This window comes from Lepidothrix coronata, unplaced genomic scaffold (genome assembly GCF_001604755.1).
Source record: "Lepidothrix coronata isolate B3197 unplaced genomic scaffold, Lepidothrix_coronata-1.0 Scaffold152, whole genome shotgun sequence".
NCBI lineage: Eukaryota > Metazoa > Chordata > Aves > Passeriformes > Pipridae > Lepidothrix > Lepidothrix coronata.
This window is the reverse complement of record NW_016690332.1, coordinates 995,817-1,016,218: the sequence shown is the minus strand read 5'-3', so window position 1 is coordinate 1,016,218 and position 20,402 is coordinate 995,817. Positions and strand designations below refer to the sequence as shown.

Here is a 20,402-nt window from a genome sequence, read left to right as displayed (position 1 = left end):
TCCCCTACTTCAATTAAAATAAAACTCCAGACTTTTCCCGTTTTACCTCCAGTTATGTTCTATTATTGCTCCAGTACCTTCTGTTGCTCTTGACTGGCACCCTGGATGGACTCCAAATCCGATTCATCACCTTGCCTCGCCTGGAGCTGTTGATGGGACCTTGTTACCTGCACCCAGCTCTGCTCATCCAACTCAGATGCTGCAGGACTGTGCCCCGGTTGATGAAGGCAGTGGCTGTGCTGGGGTCACCATCAGTGCATCACCTGGCACCCTCATGGTGCAGCCCAGTTCCCACTACTCCCTGACACTAACAACCACTGCAACTTGACAGGGATCTTCTCCTCAGCAAAGCCACCAATTAAGACTCCTGGAATATTTACTCTTTAGCACCTGCAATTAGTGGCAATAGCAGTGACAGGCATGAAGGGTCTGCCATCTAAAACAGGTATGGTGAACACATCATCCGGGAGCATGGAAGAGACCAGAATTAAAAAGAAACTGCTATGGGAAGAAGTAGGGTATGAGGAGGCCAGCGTAGGTGAAGTCTAATGAAGCAAATGGACAGCATCTCAAAATAAAGACTTTGGGAAACATGAAGGGGCTGCACCAAAGACTTGAGAAATGAGCAGGGAAGTTGAAGGTGGTTAGAATAATGTTGGGGGCTCCTTTAGAGACAGGACCACGCATTAGGCAACCTAGTATAAGCTGTCCTTTGGTGACCAATGGAGGAATGTGTACCCAACCAGCATTGCAAGTTTCTGTGAGACACATTGACTCAGCAGAGAAAAGTATCATGTTCAGTAGGTTTTTCCCCACTGCACAGAACAAGGGAACGCTGTAGAGCAAAACCTGTCACTTGCTAGCCATCTGACATACGGGTTAGTCAAGGCTCGTCATGGTTCTGCTTTGCCAAGGTGATACAAACATGTATCTACCATATGCAACAAGGACAAGCCCCAGAGTCAGCAGGACTGTGAAGTCTGACACCAAGCTTCCCTCAAACCTTGGCTTTCATCAGACCTTCTTCAGGCCTTAACAAAGAACTATTATACTCTTGGCACACATTTTGCAGAAATGAAACCTTAATCTGTGCCTCTTGTCCACTCCTTATCTCCTACTTTTCTGCCTGTTTTGCAGGATGACACTCATTTAATCTGGGCAGAGGAGAGATTAGAGAGGATGTCATGTCTCTAAGAAGATATATAAGTAAATGAATACACAGGTCTATCACGTACATACGCATAGGAACATCTCATGCCTAGGAATACCCAGGGCATCAAAACTGACTGCTACATAAACAGCGATTCACTACATCAGATTGAGGAGCACAGGGCAGTACTGCTTGGCAGATCTCTCCTGCTATCCCACAACCACTTGTCTAGGTCTATGAAAATTTAACACTGCATCTCATCAGAGCACGTGTGTACTCATTACTTACACACAGCAAGTTCAAAGAAACTGAAACCAATTATGAAATTAAATTTTGGACTAATCTTATTCAGGAAATCATTTAATTCAATACAAACAATCAGGTACTATTTTTTTCCCCCAGGAAATTGTATTTCTATGCTTGCAAGAGAGAGTGAGAATAACCATATATTGTGTCCCACAGCTGAGCTGCAACACTCTTTAAGTGTCTGTCTTTTTTAAAAAGGGTTTATTCTGTGCACACTGTTCAGTTAAATCACTGTACCTCTGGAACCAAAGTTGGAGTTTTACAAAGGCCATAATGCAAGCAGCATGTAATTTCAGTATATTTTACATATTTATATTCAAATATACTGAATTTAGATACATGCACATTTCCATATCTGTCCCTATCAGAGCCTCAGGAATCTTCAGTCAAGATGACTTTCAGGAATTTAATATAAAACAGGCACCAAGCAAGCTCAGTGACTGGAAATGCCACATATATAAATTTTTTTGACCATAAAAAGTGCAAAAGTTCACTCACTGTCTTAGTTTTATCCCACTCCCAATTAATGTTGAACATTTTAACAATTATGTTCTCTAAGGCTGTTAGAAATATACATATGCAGGCTTTGTATTTTTTTCAGAGGTGCTCTAGCATAGAGCTTGTCTTGTTTTCTGCCAACGTGGATGCTATAAAATCATGCTTGATTCAGTTTACTCCTTTCCACCTCTCCCCTCCCTTCTTCCCTTTTCCTCAGCCTTATCCTCCTCCATGTTCTTGGGTGGGCAGATTCATGGGGAGACTTGGTTTTTAGTATAGCCACCACCAAGCAGTTTGCTACTCTCTTGAAGCACATCTGGGCTTTATATCAGGCCTTTAATTAATCCTCAGTGAAAGCCAAGCTATGACATTTTGACTGGGCAGGCTCCAGTTTTGGACAGGTCTTGATTTATTGCGACTGAGTCTCAACCTACTTTGATTTATTTCAGCTTTGGGGAGGAGGGCAAGAACTGAACAGAAAAAGCACTGTTGGATGCAGAACATGTGATGCACATGAAGGACCTCCAGAGTGCTGTGGCCCAAATGACAAACAGCTCAGATAATTTACAATAAAAATAAAATGAAATAAACGCAAGTGATGAAAAGATTTTAGTGAAAGAAATCACTTAAAGCAACAACAACTACTACTATCAAAATGAGCAACAACAAATAATAAAATAATTAGTGAACTAGGATCAAATTATTTGGCAGAAAGTGCCAATGAAGGAAGCTGATGCCTTATCTCTAAGTAAACAGTAAATCCCTGGTCACTCATTAGTGTTAATCATGCCTCTCATCTGCATTCAGCTAAATACAGAGAGGCAGGACCAATGTTTTCCTGATGAGTTGCTTCCAAAGAAAAGGATGTTCTGCTATTGTCTGCCAGCTTGCTTTGAGTGGATGTCCTTTTGCAGATCTCTGTTTCTAACCATACTGTGCATGACATGCAATGTGCCAAGTCTTCCAGACAGCAGAACAAAGACAACCAGACCCAAACTGTTCATCTAAATAAAGCAACAAACATCACAGTAATAGTAGCCACTGAATAACAAATCCAATCTGCTCAAGGTACAAATCTTTCTTGTTTCTATGGGTAAGCCTGCTCTCTTAGGCCCTTTTTTTATTCTGTTTTAATTCAAATTCTGTTGGACAGATAACTTGGCAAGTTTATTCTGAATACTCCTGTAGCTACTTCTAATTAATTCTCATTGTGTATAAACAGAAAGGAACTTAGTATCTTGAACATTCTAATGCAACCAAGTAATTTTATTGTCTTCCTTAAAGTGTTTTTGTTAAAAATTTAAATACATTTATTTATCCCTCTCTATTTTCTCTTCACCAAGTGAAATTCAGTCTTTGTTGTTGTGTTTTTTCCCACCTAACTATGGGAACTAGGAGATTTATGGCTCTATCAAAAGAAAAGAAAGAATGAAGTTCCAACAACTGAAAAGCAAAAAAAAAATAATTGTGTAAACAAACTGGCACTTTTTATTTGCTGACACCTCTCAGGCTTTGGTGCCTAGTGAACCTCTAGCAGAAAGAATGCTTTTGTTAAAGACTGGGCACCTGCTGCTATTAAAATTTCAGTAACACCTCAGATGCTACTTCAACAGTCCCCACACACAGCCTTGGAGGACAAATCTTTGCACTCTTTTTATTCCCTTTAACACAAGACAGAAGGACTAGCAACACATACATGCACACTCAGGCTTGCTTCAAGGCATCTGCAGCTGTTACAAAGCAGAAGAGGACACACACTGGGTATGAAAATATTATGTGGGTTGTTATTAAAAAGTCATTGTTAAAAAATTAGGTGTTAATTTTTGAGTTTCAGGGTGAAATCTGAAAGAAAGGTCTACTGTACTTGGTTGATCAGATGCGTGTGTAAGTTAAGGCCACAGTCCAATTGTGCGCTTTGCCACCAGTAGGTAAGCAGTAGGATTCAAAGCTTAAGATCACTTGTGTCTTCTGCTAATTAGAAGCAACTACAAGGGTGTTCTCAATCTAATTTGTGTCACTGATGACTAGTTTTATCATCTGCAAAAAAGCTGCATTGATTTTAGCAGTGGTAGCATGACAGACCTATTTGTGCTTGTAGGTTACACAGGAAACCCACATTTGCTGTCTTCTCCCCTAACCAAGTGTGCAGGCTGAGCCTGTGCCCAATACAAAATTACTAATTCTGCAGAAATGCAAAATATTCATATGCCAGTGCATGAGATCCTGCAGAGCCAAACTCTTTTAGTTTCAGGAGTACAAGTCTAATTAGTACTATTAAGAACAATTCTCAAGTCAAACTTATCTACTAAACACATGCTTCCCTCATCTCTCTTCACTCTGTAAGGAAACAAACTATCAAAATCTAATGCAATGTTTGCTACTTTCTATGCATGTTTTTGTTTTGTGACCCACTCAAGTTAGAGAATTTCAATCTCTTTTCACAGACAGAATCAAGCACAGTGGCAGCTGGCAGCTCACTTTGGCCCAAGAGCAGGTGATGAGAACTCAGCATTCTGCTATAAACTAGGGTCTTAATCCCTATCTTGTATTGCCCACACATCCCTCCCATAGGAAGATGCAGCGGCAGCTGTGGTCCTCCTGAGTATAAATTCGCTTTTCTCTGCCAGACAGTGCTTCTTTTAGGTGCTGTGGAACTGGTTCTGGGTGGGATTCTAGATCCTAGCTTTCATCCTGAGTACTCCTATTTTGTTCTAGTTTACAGGCAGTTTTATTTTCTACCTTTCATTTGCCTTCATGAAATAGAAAAGTTTGTGTGATTATTTTCCTTCCAAGAAAGTGTAATAATACTGCAAGGCCCAGCACTACTTTCTAAAACCAACACAGCCAGAATTTGCAGTGACAAGTTAGTAGACTGTTTCACTGAAAGAGATTTTATATGAACCAGTATCCCAGTGATAGCCATATCTAGGCAAAAATGGATCACTTTAAGATCCTACTAATAAAACTATCAGCTTAGTTATGAGTCAACTATTTTACAAGCAACTCCAGAACATAAACAACTGTTCAAGACATGGTTAAGATAGTGTTTTCAGAATTTGGATTTCCTCCCTCCGCCTTGACATATTTATGACACATTGTATTTAAATGATCAGACTGCTACAAATCAGTGCGACTAATTGCCTATCATCAGCATGCAATTTCATGACACAATTTGTTCCCAAACCTCATATGAATAAATTAAGCCAAGGGAACTGAGTCTTGTTTCTCTTTATTGCACAGTGTATTTTAAAGGTAAATGTCAAATGTGCATGATTCTGCTATTATTTAACACTGCTTTCTGTAATCACTCCAAAATTATTGTGATAATAATGATGATTAATTTACTTTTGGTTTGGGTGTACTTTTTACTCAAACTTGTTCTTTTGCCAGCTATACTTTTACACGTGCCTGTTGGTTTTACACTACCTTTCTTTAGATGTGACCTTATGAACATCAGCAACAAAAAAGCCTTCTTTAAGGAAAGTCTAATTTACTTAATTACAAGGAGCGAGCAGTTGTGCACCAATTCCATCATTCTGTCAAACTTGAGACTGAAAACTGGCACTGAGCAGGCCAGGTGAAAACTCTTTATTATGCTTCCTGGTTTTATTGGTAATGTGTTAAATGTCATTTTAATGTCTCCTGAGGTCACTTTTAGAGCCAAATTGTGGCTGTCCCTATCACAGGTGTACTGTGTAACTCTGGGCAGGCACAGAGCCTCTTTCTCTTCTGCTGGCCTCTGCCTCCCTGTGCACAAATGTATGAATGCACAATGAATGAAGTCAAGTCCCACCTAAGTCAATAATCATATTTTTAGAAGAAGATTTCACTCTAAACCAGTTCCTGCAGTTGGTTTGCATCATCCTTGGTCTTCAGGCTTCCCAAGGGGGCAATGAGGGAACTCATAGCCCTACAGTCCTCTTGGGGCTTGAGCACTTCACACATATTCTTACCCTGTATTGCTATCTGGATCAAATAGTATATTTTCTAAAATAGCACCCTTATTTTTAAGATGCCATCAAAATGTTGTACATGACATAAAAGTGTTACATTAAGCGTGCTCAGACCATAAGAACTTGCAAAAACCACCAACCAATACCAACTTTAAATTGTTACTCAGCTGCTCTTGAAATATTTTCAAAAGGAAAAAAAAAAGGTTCTTCTAGAGATGATGCACCAGTTAGCTTGTAAAAGGTCCTTGGAAGGGAAGCTCCTTTGTGCTCCACCTTGGCATTCCCAGAAAGCAAAACACAGAAGGGCCCTGCTCTACAGCACAGTCCTCCTTGCAAACCAGTATCATTTCTTTTACCAGTACCATCAACTCAGAAAGACACATTCCAGTGGTGTATACCATGGTTATGGCACAGGAATCACTGGAAAAGGTTTACAGGGTATTAGGGGCTGAAATAAAACATCAAACAAGCATGAACATGGAACATGCACATATAGGAGCAGCGGTAATTCCCTATCTGCAGCTTGAATACAACACTCAAATACAGCCTCTGGGCATGGGGGTTTCAAGAGCAAGGCTGCCGGTAACCAGATGATGGTGGTAAGAGGCCAGTGCCAAGCAGCAGCCAGGCACTTCTTGGGCTTTCCCTTGTTGGGAGATGGACCTATCATGTATTGGTCTGTCAACACAGCCTACAGACCATCCTGTCTTATGCCTCCTGACACCTTTCCAATAACCTGGGATATGCCTGTAATCTGGCAGATGGACAGTTTTATACCAGCAGTGTTTTTAGTATATATCTACCTTGGATACCAGTAATAATACTGGCAATAAAATGAAAAGGCTATATTTAAAATATTTTCCCCTTGTCAATTATTTCCCCTATAAAATGAATATGATATATTAAAAACTTGATGCTTGTTGAATTTAAAGCACCTCAGAGGAAGAGAGAAATTCCCACCAGATTTGGAAAAGTAGTGTCGGTCTGGAAATAAATGCAGTATAATAAATTAATGGTAAGGGGAAAAATATGCCTGTATTGCAAAAGAAATATACTGCATCAGCAATACAAAGCATTACTTTTTCTTGTAAAATAAAGCACTGTGCAGCAAGATCATATGATTTGTACCAACTTTTCATTATGTCTAAAGCAACATGTGTGCGTGGTAATGGAGCATTAGGGTTGCCTTGATAAACTGTTATGGTGTAGAGTAACATCTCACCTGCTAAAGGTTAAGGCAGAAGCAGGAGTTAATGCTCTACTAATGCAATTTACTGCTCCTTAAAGAAACCTGTAAAGTGCACGTGGAAGAAGAGAAACCTCTTCCGATATAAAAAAAAAAAATCAAATCCATTTGCAGATCAAGAAATAATAATGTACAACTTGCACTAAAAAATATCAGCTTCTAAAAAGTACAAAGCTCATTACTAAGAGCACAGTCAAAGAGTAAGCAAATGTGCTTGGACTGCATTCAATTATCAAAAAAAAAATCCCAATAATTTGTCCTTGCAGAGAGGTAACATTTCACATGAATAGTTAGGAATCCCCTAATTTTCTTCCTCAAATCCAATAGCAGAGACCCTTTTAATCCCACTGCGCAACAGAAAATTTGGAAGCAGATATATGGGCCTACTCGCTTAAGAAGCATCATTAAAACCCTTATTTCACTAGAAGCAATGAAATGGCCACCAAGGTTGCTAGCAGCAGGAGTTGACCAGTGCATCTGCAGGGTGTGTGAGGAAGGACAGCTGCTCAGCTCCCTTGCACCAGTCAGCCTCGACCCTCCTTCACAGGAGGAAGTGCTGGGATGGCTTGAAGGAACAACCAGCTGTTTTGCACAGCGTGCTCTCGTAAGCTGCAGGCACTGGATGATGTCAGGGCCCCACTGTTTACTGCATTCTCCTCTTCGATGGCTGCAGGAAAATCCACCCCAGCCAAACTGCCAAGCTGACTTGGGGCAGGGGCTAAGAAGACACTAATGTCACTCACCTACCTTGCAAATGTAATGCACCTCATACTCCTGAGGAAAGACACAATTGCTTTTAGTGCAGAAATCACACGGAGAGAAAGGAGTCAAGCACAAGACAGCAATAAGCTTTCTTCACATACTTAACCTGGTAACCAAGTGAACCACCCCTAGGGAAAGCTTAAAATCGGCCAAAGAAGGCCAACTGGAAAGTTCAGCTGCTCTATCTTTGGATCATTAATGTTGGTTGTTAGGTCAAGGCTTCATCCAAAAACACCTACAGCTAAAATTCAAGTATTTCTGCTACAACTAAAAGTGGCATATTAAGTGCACCCTGTGGGTTTGGGGAATGTTTCCCACTCAAACAAACAAAAAAATGGTATTTCTTTTCTGTACCCAGATCAGGAAAGAACAGTCACTCTGCTGATAACCAATCTTCTTAATAATGCACAGAATATTAACAGCTAGAGTACAATAAAAGTGAGCCCTGACATTTTAATTTACCCTCTAAAACATTTCTTCTTTCAGTGGAATGACCTGAAATTGTTGGAGGGCTAAAAACTTTGGTTTTGGGAATGCACTGCCCGTGCTGTTTTACTGGCTTAATTTCAAATGAAAACAATTACTGTATAGTGAGGATGCTGCCACACAGACATAACAACACCATTAACTATTTTTGACTTCCAGTGTAAATTGAACCATTATGGGGTTTTAAAAATGTCCTCATTAAATTTTAATGATCTGTTTTAAGGGAGTTTTTCCCCTTATTAAAATTCAAACCAACTATGCTATAGAGCTTTCTCAGAATGTGGTATGATACTCTAAGATTCAAATAAACCTGTAAATCATAGATTAGTTAATAAAGAGAAACTATATGGATTATTACAGGTGAGGCTGGTAGCAGTACCTGTTATTAATGTTACCTAACATTTACCAATAAAAGATGCTGCTTCCCATTCTTTAAAATGTTGCCAAATACCAACTGATTGAATAAAAAAATTTCTGAGTTCAAAGGTAGACATACTTGGTTGGTTTTATTTTCTTTCTTTCTTTTTTTCCCCTCATGATAGGAAAAAGAGCAAAGAAAGAAAGAAAGGAAAAACGTCAATTGAAGTGATTCAGCTCATTAAAGAATACATTTCATTTGTATTAGTTCTCTCATAAACTTCAATATTTTTTTTCCATGAACTAGAGGTTTCCTTATTGTACAGTAAGTATTTGAAATTTTGCATGCAGAGGGTTAGGGAATTTTTATGAGAACATTTCCTTCAAATTTGCCTTGAACGTGCCCAATTCATAAAATTTATGTGGACTACAATGGGGAAAAAATGTTGAAATCATGATTTACACACACTTAAGAGAGACTTGTGAGACCTTTGCTGTTAAATTTTGTGAAGATTCACCTTATGGCAAACACACTCCATTCCATGATGGGGCAGTGGTTTCACTCCAGGCGGAGCTGCAGCCTTGAGCAGGCTCTCTGGTGTATTCACTCCCTGGGCCCAGGCAATCTCATCTCCCTCGTGAGATTCATCTCTTTCCCACAGTCTCATCTGCAGTTGCCCCAAGTTAAAATTACCACGAGACTGACTGGAAGATGGAATAGACCCATTTTTAAAAAGCCTGGCTTGTTTTCACCCTAGTGTTATATTGCCACCTGCTAATGAGTAAACATTGTCCTGCAGCACGCACTGACGTTGACTGCAATGATGGTGTATATATAGTGCATTATGTAGTCTCTCTGCTGACATTCATATGTTTTCTACTGACCTTATAACAAGTAAAAGTACAGCTCCTAAATGTGGACCCTGTAATAATTTTACTTGGGTTTTCACGTATTGTCAGACAGAGCAGAAATCTAAAATTACAGGGACACAGTGTGCATTTACAGTTACTTATGTACAGTGCCTTAATTTGGTATTTTCAAGAAGAACACGCTACAAAAGCAGAATTTGTCAGGAGAACTCTTCTATTTGATGGAAGAGATACTGCATTCAAGTTACAATGGCAAAATAGGTCAGTCTCAGAAATATGACAACAATACATAATTTATCAATCTGGAAACCTTATACTTGAAAGAAGCCTTAGTCTAACCTTTCCATCACTCCAATTGAATTGTAGGACCACCACTGTAACAAGACTACTTAGAAAACCACCAGGGTGGCCTTGATAATAATACACATATCATTGTTGAGACACAGGAAACTAAACCAGATGGTTTTGCTGAGGAAAGCATTTTTTTTTTGCCTTTGTAAATCCTAAAAACACTAATAGGTCAAACATGAAAGTGGTGAAAAAGAAAGTTAAAGGAAAATCTATGCAAATAATAAAAAAGAAAATCTATTTACATATATGTTTCCCTCACAGAAAATACATCTGATAGAAAATAAAAAGGGAAAAATGTGCTATAGTTCTGAAATAGATCAGGATAGTTTTCTGAAAGGACAAGAAGTCTAACAACAACACTTACAGTTTGTATTAGACAGAACACCTACATATTGTAATTAATACCCTTTTCTTTCTTCATTTTTATGTTTTAATTATGGAGACCATTCCTGTCTATTGTAATAAACTACTTACTTTCACGCAGAATCTCTTATCATCAATCATATAAAATTTAATGAGAAAATAGCACATACATGAAATTGAAAATAATTTTCACAAAAATCATCCAGGCACAGAAACATACTGTCCCTTAGAGGTGTTCAAGGAACAACTGGACGTGGCACTCAGTTCTCTGATCTAGTTGACAAGGTGGTGATCAGTCACAGGTTGGACGTGATGATCTCTGAGGTCTTTTCCAACTTCATTGATTCTGTGGTTCTGTGATATTCAGGTTGTGTATGTGTGTGCATGAGCACATGAATTAAGCGTGTTTGAATTTTCTCATTTATGCTGTAATTATTTAGAATCATATTATTTACAGACTTCAGCATTTCAAAAACCATGAAGGACTTGGTTTAGGTTTCTTTTTCTTTAATGTAGACAGCATCTGCATGAGTAAAATTAAGATGATAGTCAGAGTGTGTTACTCTGTTGGGAATTGCAACTATTCCTAATAGTCAAGAATTCTAATCTAAATTACACGCACCGAAAGAAATGCATTATAAAGTCTTTTATTGTGCAGTCTTATTTACAAAAATGTAAGCCTTTATTTAGCATTAAAAGGAAACTTTTGCTATCACAGTTATTCTAAAACATGTTCTCTCTTCGTAAGGGAAAGTTTGCCCATATTTTCAAAATCTGAAAGAAGATGCTTGAGATGTATACCTCCACTTTGCTGGCACCAAATCATGCTCTAACAGAAAGAAAACATAATTATTTAAATTTCAACTTTTTCTGTGCTTGTATGGGAGAATGGAGAAGAAATGTACACTAAGCTTCACTATATGCTTATAATTCGTGACAGTTCATTTTAGTACCTCTCAGAAATAGCTTTGGAAAAAATGTTTGGTCTTCAGTTCCGCTCTGAATTTTTTGACTAAAATCAGAGAGTTAAAAAAGTGGTTTCTGAAGCCAGATATCAAGGGGGGCCACAGATGCCCTACTGAGCCTAGAGAGCCTGATGGAGCCTACCTGGACAGCAGTAAAGAGAGAGAAATTACGTCAGTGTCTCACAGGATCCAATCTTGATTCTTCATGACACATGCTGGGGAGACACCAGTTTTGTGGCCAGTGATGCCATCTACCACTTCAAATCAAGACTTGAGCTCTTTTGTAGTGCTGGAAGATTGTTGAGGTACAATATGTACAAATAATTTACTAAAACAATGGTAGCATGAATTGCCCTTGGAAATCCACTTATCTATGTCTTTTCCCTATAGACTCAACCAGAGGGAAGACAATCTTTTCTTCTTGGACCTGCTCTTCCAGCTCTCTTGTTGTGTCATGAGGAAGTGGCTGCATTGCAATGCCAGTGCCTGTTGGTCAGCGCTGGGTGAACTTTACTGAGACCAGTTGAAACTGTGCTGTGGCCACTTAGGCTGCCTGTGTCGTATCCTGAGAACTGGATCATTATTTGCGTGGATGATTGATTGAACATATTACCATGGTCAAATGCCCCTTCCTTTATCCTGGACACATCATATCTCCACATGACCAATTTACATGAGGAAATCAAAGAATATTCTGTCCTTGGCAAATGCATACTTACTTCAGGAAGATATTGCTTTCTCAACAGTCTCATTCTTTCAGCATGAGACTTAGTTCTACATTAAAGATTTTTTAAACTATTAGAAAGAATCTAAAGTGGAATAGTCATTGTCTCATTGTCTTTAATATACATGCTTCCAGAAAAGATAACGCTTCAGCTAGTACCACCTGTCAAGAGTTTAATGAACAGTCAGTAGTGGTTCCAAAGTTTATCGCATTTTTCTCCTAAAGGTTCATACAGGCCTTTCTACTCTCACAATTACTTCACTTAGATGGAAGTAATAACCAGCTCAGTGGATAATCACATCCATTGGAGCAGATTTGATTTTATTTGAAGATAAGTTTGGCTTAACAGAGCCATCAGTTATCCCAGCTCAGGCAAGCTGATGGAAAGAAAATGTTCTCATTTGGAAATACACAAAATACTAAAACAAGTCCAGCATTGAGAGTTTGAAATTATTTCTTAACTTTTATTAGAAGATTCTTCTTTATTACTCATCATCATGGCTAGGCTTCGCGAATGAAGATTTGGGAACTAAAGAAGACTTTAAACATAAAAATGAAGCAGTAAGAAAGGAAAAACTTTTTCACTTCAGTCCATAACAAAAAGGTAACCCCATTTAGAAACATGTCTTGAGTTCATGAGGCAATCTCATAACTACAGGAGGTATTGATAGTTACATGGACAGATACAACTGACTTTCTTTTTACAACCAACAGTCCTTAACAAAGCCAGACTTTCACAAAAAAGAATTCAGCTGGGATGGCAAAAGGATTAATCAGAAAAAACTTCAAGTCTTAGCAGACTAAGGTAAAATGTATCTCAAAAGACAACATATTCTTAACACTATAAGAAAACAACAAAACAGAACTAGATATGCCTTGGTCAACAGTCTTGCTGGCTGACTCCTTTTCTTATGCACAAGAGTAAAGTAAAATTTTAAATAATTCTGTCTGGCAAGAGTTTTTATACTTAAACATACACACGAACATACAAGAAGGGATTTCCCATAACAGAAATGGTAGCAGTTGTTTCCAAGGGTCAGTTTCTGCCTATTAGAGTGGTGAATAGAAAAATCATGAATAAAAGACCAGGTGATGCTGACTAGAGACTAAAACAAAGACTAGATTTTACTATGTCAACTTCAGTGAGCACAAAATTGTTTAAGACAATAAAAATGACTGCATTTTCTTATGCATTTTAATTGCAGAGTAAAGTATGAATCAGCACCAGTACATATTTTAAAAAAAGCAAAAAAAAGGAGTAAGATGGAAAGTCTCTCTTCAAGTAGTTGCTTAATATACTTGGTTGGCTTGTACAATAACTTACTATATTACTTATTTATAAACTATTCTCTTTTGCTTTGATTGTTTTCTTTTACATTATTTAAATATAAATTAATGGAAGCTGATTCCCATACATTCAGAATACCAAATGCACCCTGATTTCACCACTAATGTAGGCCCATACTTAATTCTAAACATTTGACTAGACATGTAATTAATTTAATTGGTGCCAATTATGACCAAATTATGAGTCCTCTGTAATTATTGCTTCAAATACTGCTGGATTTCTATTGAAGGCAAGAGAGAATATTTCTGATCTGTGCAAATACCTAAAGATTATTAAAACCGTTATCTTTGACTTGTTCTGTTAGTTTTGTAAGACATATATTGGTAGGCTTTTCCTTCATTTATCAACGTAGTATTTCCACTGTCTGCACAACACTGAGGTGTAGGCAGCACAATTGCAGAAGGCAATCTGATCATCAGCGAGTGATAAAGAGGAAACCGAAGGAAAGGAAGAAAAAGTCTCAGCTGTTGAACTGTAATATGAACTTGCTCTTTTTCCACAGGGAAGGAGGGCTCTGCAGAGGTACCTGAACAGGCTGGATCAGTGGGCTGAGATCAACAGTATGAGGTTCAACAAACCCAAGTGATGGCTCCTACACTTTGGCCAAAGTAACCCCATGCAGTTCTACAGGCTGGGGTTAGAGTGGCTGGAAACTGGCCCAGAGGAAAAGGACCTGGGGATGCTGGTTGGAAGTCAGCTGAACATGAGCCAGCAGTGTGCCCAAGTGGCCAAGAATAGCAATATTGTGTCCAGCAGGACTAGGGAAGTGATTCTTCCCCTGTACTTGGCAATGGTGAGGCTGCACATCAAGTACTGTGTTCAGTTCTGGGACCTCACTTTAGGAAGGACATTGAGGTGCTGAAGTGGTTCCAGAGAAGGGCAACAAAGGAGGCTCAGGGGAGACCTACACTCTCTACAGCTACCTGAAAGGAGGTTGTAGCCTGGTGGGGGTTGGTCTCTTCTTCCAACATAGTCTTATGCATCAGGGAAGGTCTAGGTTGGACATTAGGAAGAATTTCTTCACGAGAAAGGGTGATTAGATACTGGAATGAGACGCCCAGGGAGGTGGTGTACCATTCTTGAAGGTATTTAAGGGAAGACTGGACGTAACACTTCACTGCCATGGTCTAGTTGACATGGTGGTGTTAGGTCATAGGTTGGACTTGATGATCTCAGAGGTCTTTTCCAACCTAATTGATTCTGTGATTGTGTGATTGATGGGCATTTTTTAATGGTCCAAGTTAAATGTTTTTAAGATCTATATTTATTTGAAATAAGACTCTTGGGTGAGGAAAATCTTTATGATTTCTGAGGAAATGTGTATGATTCCTTCTGTTTCATAAATGGCATAGAAATGACAGAGACTCTTAAGGCTTGTTATTGAACTAATAATCGAAAATACCTGGCAGATGGTCTGCAACAAATTACCATCACAAAACAAAACAGTACACAGAAGATTCATATGTCAACAGCACTGATATATTGTTTTTCCTCTTCCAACTCAGTGGCATTGATCCTTATCTCAAATATCATCCCATGAGACTTGTGCTGGATCACAGCAGAGTAAAAATTAAGAAAGAGGTAGCAAGAGGCAGCAGCAATTTCTGCCAATATGTTAAGAGTTACCACTATAATTTTAGATTGAAAATTTTTGGTGTAGGATTATCAATTTTAATGTCTACTTATTTGTATTCTATTCTCTTCAAACACTGAATGGAATCCTTTCTTTCTAATGAGTTGGACTTCCCAGTTTTCATTCACCAGCACAATGCTGCTGTACCCTGTGCATGCAAGTGGCAGTTCAAATTCCAGAACAAAAGCCTAATCAAACACATATTCCAACTGTTCTCCACTGATATGAACTTATGTTTGAACCTCAAACTTCTGAATCACCTGTTATTAAAGCTAACCCCAACCCATCCCTTGGTGGGCACATACATGCTTCAGTGCAGGAACACTCTTCCCTACTTTACTGTATGCAAAGGATTTTGCCCAAAATCATACTGGCCTTTGTAACCACCAGACATTCTCAAGTTGAACACATACAGGATATGGTCTCTCCACAAAGTCAATGGGAATTTGCTCATCAACTTTCATGAGATCAGGAATTGACCCATAATATTTTATAAAACAACAAAAAGGAATGCATTTATGGTTTTATTATTATCCCTAATAAGGAAATAAGAAGAAAGAAAACACAGTACATGGTCTGTCTATACGCACATGTGTTACTTGTATTAATATCGATGGGATTTAAAACTACATATGGAGAGGATAAGATATATCCCTACGTGTTCAGCCATATGCTTAAGGAAGCTCCCCAAATGCTTGTAAATATGATCATGCTTTCTAACATACTATGTATTTATTTGAACAACGTTAAATCTCTAAGCCCTACTTTCCAGTCCATTAAAGCCTCAAATAATTGTTTATTTCCAGTTTAAAGTTACTCTATTTTTTAGCCATTAGAAGGCTGCCTGTAACCACATTTTCACAATACTCAGGGAATTAGAGAATTGATAATAATTCTCCCATTATCCGAAGGGATACCTCTCCGGGATGAGAAATACTCAAGATGAACTATATTTTAGAGAGGAATTCTTTCCAGAAGATTTTGGGACAGGCCCAGAATGTGTAGCTGAAAGGCCTGGAATGCTACTTGCACAAGAAACATGTGTTTGTGCCATAGACCTCAGACAACTACATTCCTTCTGGAGGCCAAAGGCCTTGAAAGCTAGTCATTCTTCTGAATAGACTTGTTCTCATTTCCTTTTTGATTTTAAAGGTTTGAATGATAGACTCGATAGGCTGAGGGAGCTGGGCCTGTTCAGCCTCAAGAAGAGACAGCTGACAGGGGATGTATGTCATCACAGTATATAAGTATCTGATGGGAGGGTGTCAAGAGGTTGGGCCCAGGCTCTTCTCTGTGGTGCCAAGCAATAAGACAAGATGCAAAGAGCAGAAACTGATGCACAGGAAGTGCCACCTGAATATGAGGAATAACTTCTTCACTGTGTGGGTGACCGCACACTGCAACAGATTGCCCAGAGAGGTTGTGGAGTCTTCCTCACTGGAGATATTCAAGAACTCTCTGGACACAATTCTAGTCAATATGCTCTAGGATAATCCTACCTGAGCAATGAGGTTGGACCAGATAACCCACTTCCAACCTTACCCACTCTGTGTTACTCTGAACACAGGACAAGGGTCTGACACATAAGGCACAAGAGGGTTATTTTGCATTTCCCTTACAGAAGAAGACATCAGGATTCATCCCATGATTTATGACTTAGTATAAATTGTCTTGGAATGAGACAGCCAGAGTCTTTATGAAATATCCAATGCCTGTTGGCATTATATTCAAATTATATTCATTATGTTCATGCAACTAATCATTTTATTTGGCATCTTTTACTTCCTTTCAGTTGAGACTTAGTAACTGATTTTATGAATACTCTTAACTATAGTTTTATGTGTTAATAATATGATAGGGCTGGTATACTACTTCAACTAATGTTGTAGCCACAAATATAGAACAACAGTCATGGAGGCACAGTCATAACACTGATGGTGCCCTTAGCATCTCACACACAAATGCTGCACAGAACCAAAGCCAATTTCAATTATAGCTGACTGCCAAAAGGAACCTTCTTCTCTTACTTTAATGTAACCCTTTTAATGCCAAAGTGATATGGTTGTTTACTTGTTTTAATGTCATCCAGAACACAAGTAAACATTGAGGTATTATGATTTTGTTTTCTTGCTGTTTCTTTTTGACCATAAGCAAGATTTGAGAGCTCAGCTTTATCTTTAAAATCTCAATTTACGATAAAAATCAGACTTTTTCCTACTGTGATACTTCTTATTTTGTAATATAGAAAAACAAAACAAACAGTCGTCATCTTTTTAAACTGCATCAATGAATGGTGAAGTCAAATCCGGTTTCCCAGCAAGGAATTATTAAAAGACAGAAATAGTCCAATGACCACAGGAAATCTTTAAGCACCAAAATGGGGACAAAAATCTCCTGGGGAAAAGACAATATTTCCTACATGCTCATTCATGTCCCCTTGTAATACAATGCAGGGGTATTGTTTGTTTGTCTGCTTAAGTAGATGGGTAGAATAAAATTAGAAACAAATCCTGACTACAAAAACATTTCAAACACTAAATTCAGGCTCATGCATTCCAAAACCTGCCATCACAACTATGTTGTGATGTTTCTTTCTAATGTATAAGCAGAAAGACCTTTGATCATTAATATACACATCCTTCTTGCCTTATTAAATAAAGGTCACCAACCTCCAGCAGGATCTTTGACTTCAGGTTACACTGCATCTTGCTGCAATTTTAATATTGGTCATAAAATTTGTCAGAAGAATGGAAGAAATACTCTAAAATAGATCCACATTATAGTCAGACCCCTTCCCCAGGAATTCAGGCAAGGAATGTAAACTCAAAGATTTATTTTTCTGTTCAGGTCATGCCTGGGGTAGACTGCTGTGTTACTAAATTCCCTAATCTGAAGTCAAGAGCAAGACAAAGTTAACAGACCTCAACAGGCAAAAAAAATCTCAAGATAGCCCTCCATGGACCACGACCTGAAGTTACAGCAATAAGCATTATCCCCACCATGAAGATGACTTAGAAAAAGGCCTAGCTTACCTCAACATAGTCCCTGGCATGACCCCAGTCTCTCTTAGCATCCAGATTGCCCAGGCTGAAACAGTCCAGCTGTCCGAGGTGAATCTTTGCTACCGATCGGCTAATCTTTCGAGTGACAAAGTTAGCCCCTGAAATAGAAATAAAAGGTAGTATAAGCATAGTCACAGTGGCAGATAACTGGCCACCACAAACACCTTGTATACTCAGTACATGGTCCTTTCAGTCTTCATTCACTCTCCTTACATCACCTAGACTCATGCCATCTTTCATCATTTGAGCAGGCTAAGAAGCTTCCAGTGCAAGTGTCACATTAACTGCAGTTTCACAGCAAACATCTTCCTTTGTGGGACTTCTTAAGCATTCCTAATTTGCTGCCTCAGTATTCACTCTAGGCATAAAGCCAAAGAAAACCATTTGGAATGTCAGTTCTTAAACACAAAATGCAAAAGGTTACATAAAGAAGACAGACATCTTAGACCACCCTCAAGTTTTTTGTTGCCGTTTCTGTTTTTCTTTTTAATTTTTTTAAAGGAATGCATATCTCTAAATAAATTTGCTTATTAATAAAAAAATGGAGACTATGCACATACTACATATTCTCCAAAGGACTGGTTAATGGTTAAATGCATTCCACTTTTCTAGTTATTTATGATTCTTTGTCCACCAGGTTCAGATAGGTCATGAAATTGTGATTTCAACTTTCTCAGTTGAAGACTGTATGTTATGTTATCATATTTCAGTATTTGGTTCACAGAATTACTTTAGAAAATTTGTGTAACTATTTCTTCTCCAAGTAGAGTTGCTTTAAATAATATTTGTTGTTACTTACTTTTGTATCTTGATTTTTAGGTTATGATGGCTGCGTTTCTAAAAGGTGCTCACAGTCTCCACAAAAGCAGAGGGATTTGAATTTAGACCATGAGTTTAGGCTAAACAAGTCCAGTGGCATTTGCACACTAATAAGCCACAAAAATTAAAATTACATGCCTTTTTAATAGCTAAAAAAATATGATAAAGTGGTGACAGATGATACTTCATCCAAATGAAAACAGGAAAGGTAGTGAAAATGACTGCACTTAGCAAATGCTAAAATGCTCTTAGCAAATTTCAGAAGTCCTAAGTAGTGCATAGATATAGTTTTTTTTTCATTATGGAACTCTGCTGTTTAGATATGCATCTCAATATATTCTGTTTCCTGTCAAACAAATGGTAGGCTCCTGTAACATTATTAAAGAATGGGAAGTGTCTTTTTCAGACTACTGATTTTTCCTGTAAAGTCAGGAGCACTACAGTACTTTTTTGTGTCATTTGACTCTCCCAAAAGTAAATAAACAAAAGAGCACAGCTCTAAGAACCATGTGGAATGAAGCACTTAAATAATTTAGATCTTACCACAGGATTAAGAGAGAATTTTAATCTTTACATCAACTGCTGAACTAATTGGAATTCTGGTTATTAGCCATTTAGGACATATCATCAGTTTGTGCCTGTTTTTTAAAGGATGAAAATCATATAATTTCCATATCCCCTGAAAATGTGTTCATATATAAAGGAAGCTTCCTAAACAGCACGATTTGCAAACTTTCAGAAACAAAATATACTCCAGAGTCTTTTTTAAAGCAAAGTTTCTCAAAAATTGGACAGGAATAACACTGACCAACTCTGCTATTGCAACTTCTGAAAGCAAAGTACTGTGGTTCTCCTATTCCTGGCTGGACAGACTTGCAGCAGGAGTGGAGGTCTGTCTTAACAGAAACCAGTGACAGTGTCTTTGGCTTAGTCAGACTGGCATCTCTCCAAAGATTGTTTCAGTTTTTGCCTTATCAAAGTGATTTGAGACCTTCACACAGATTATTGCTAATAAAGTAAAACCAGATTCAAATTGTTACAAAAACTTATTAGGATTAGCTCTGAAACTTCCTAACCTTCTCCACGGAAATAATTTCAGTTAGCATTATTATTCAGCAAATAACAATTGAAGGAACAGCTCTTTTTCTAGGATAAAGCATATGGCTTTATGTTCCAGATTGCAAATGAGTAATAAGCAAAACCGAATGCTTTCAACACTACATTCCCATTCACAGCAAAAGCAATGAGAGTTCCAGTCACCATCTGCATTAAAGCAAGTTTTACTGTCAACCTACACGACTAATGAATGTCAATTTCCATCTTGGAGCAACCACTTCCTCAGCATGAAAAGAAAAAAAAAAGTGTATTAGGTTGTGTGAGAGAGAGAACTTTTACGTTATCAACTTAACTTTAAATATATGAACGATACCGCATGAGAAAAAGCTCATTTGTCTAGCACAACACAGCAAATACTAATAACTGCTGTCTTCTTTCAGAGTCACTTTTAAT

General features: G+C 38.2%; 1 protein-coding gene across 2 annotated transcripts in view; it reads right to left on the bottom strand.

Moving 5' to 3' along the window:
• GMDS (GDP-mannose 4,6-dehydratase) overlaps positions 1-20,402 on the bottom strand; it is a 418,974-nt gene that overhangs the window by 212,115 nt on the left and 186,457 nt on the right. For both annotated transcript variants that reach the window (XR_001877006.1, XM_017828779.1), the window contains exon 7: positions 18,045-18,172. Coding sequence is in view for 1 of the 2 variants with exons in the window: in XM_017828779.1 (XP_017684268.1) it covers positions 18,045-18,172 (128 nt within the window). In the remaining variant the exon portion in view is untranslated. The remainder of the gene's footprint in view (positions 1-18,044; positions 18,173-20,402) is intronic.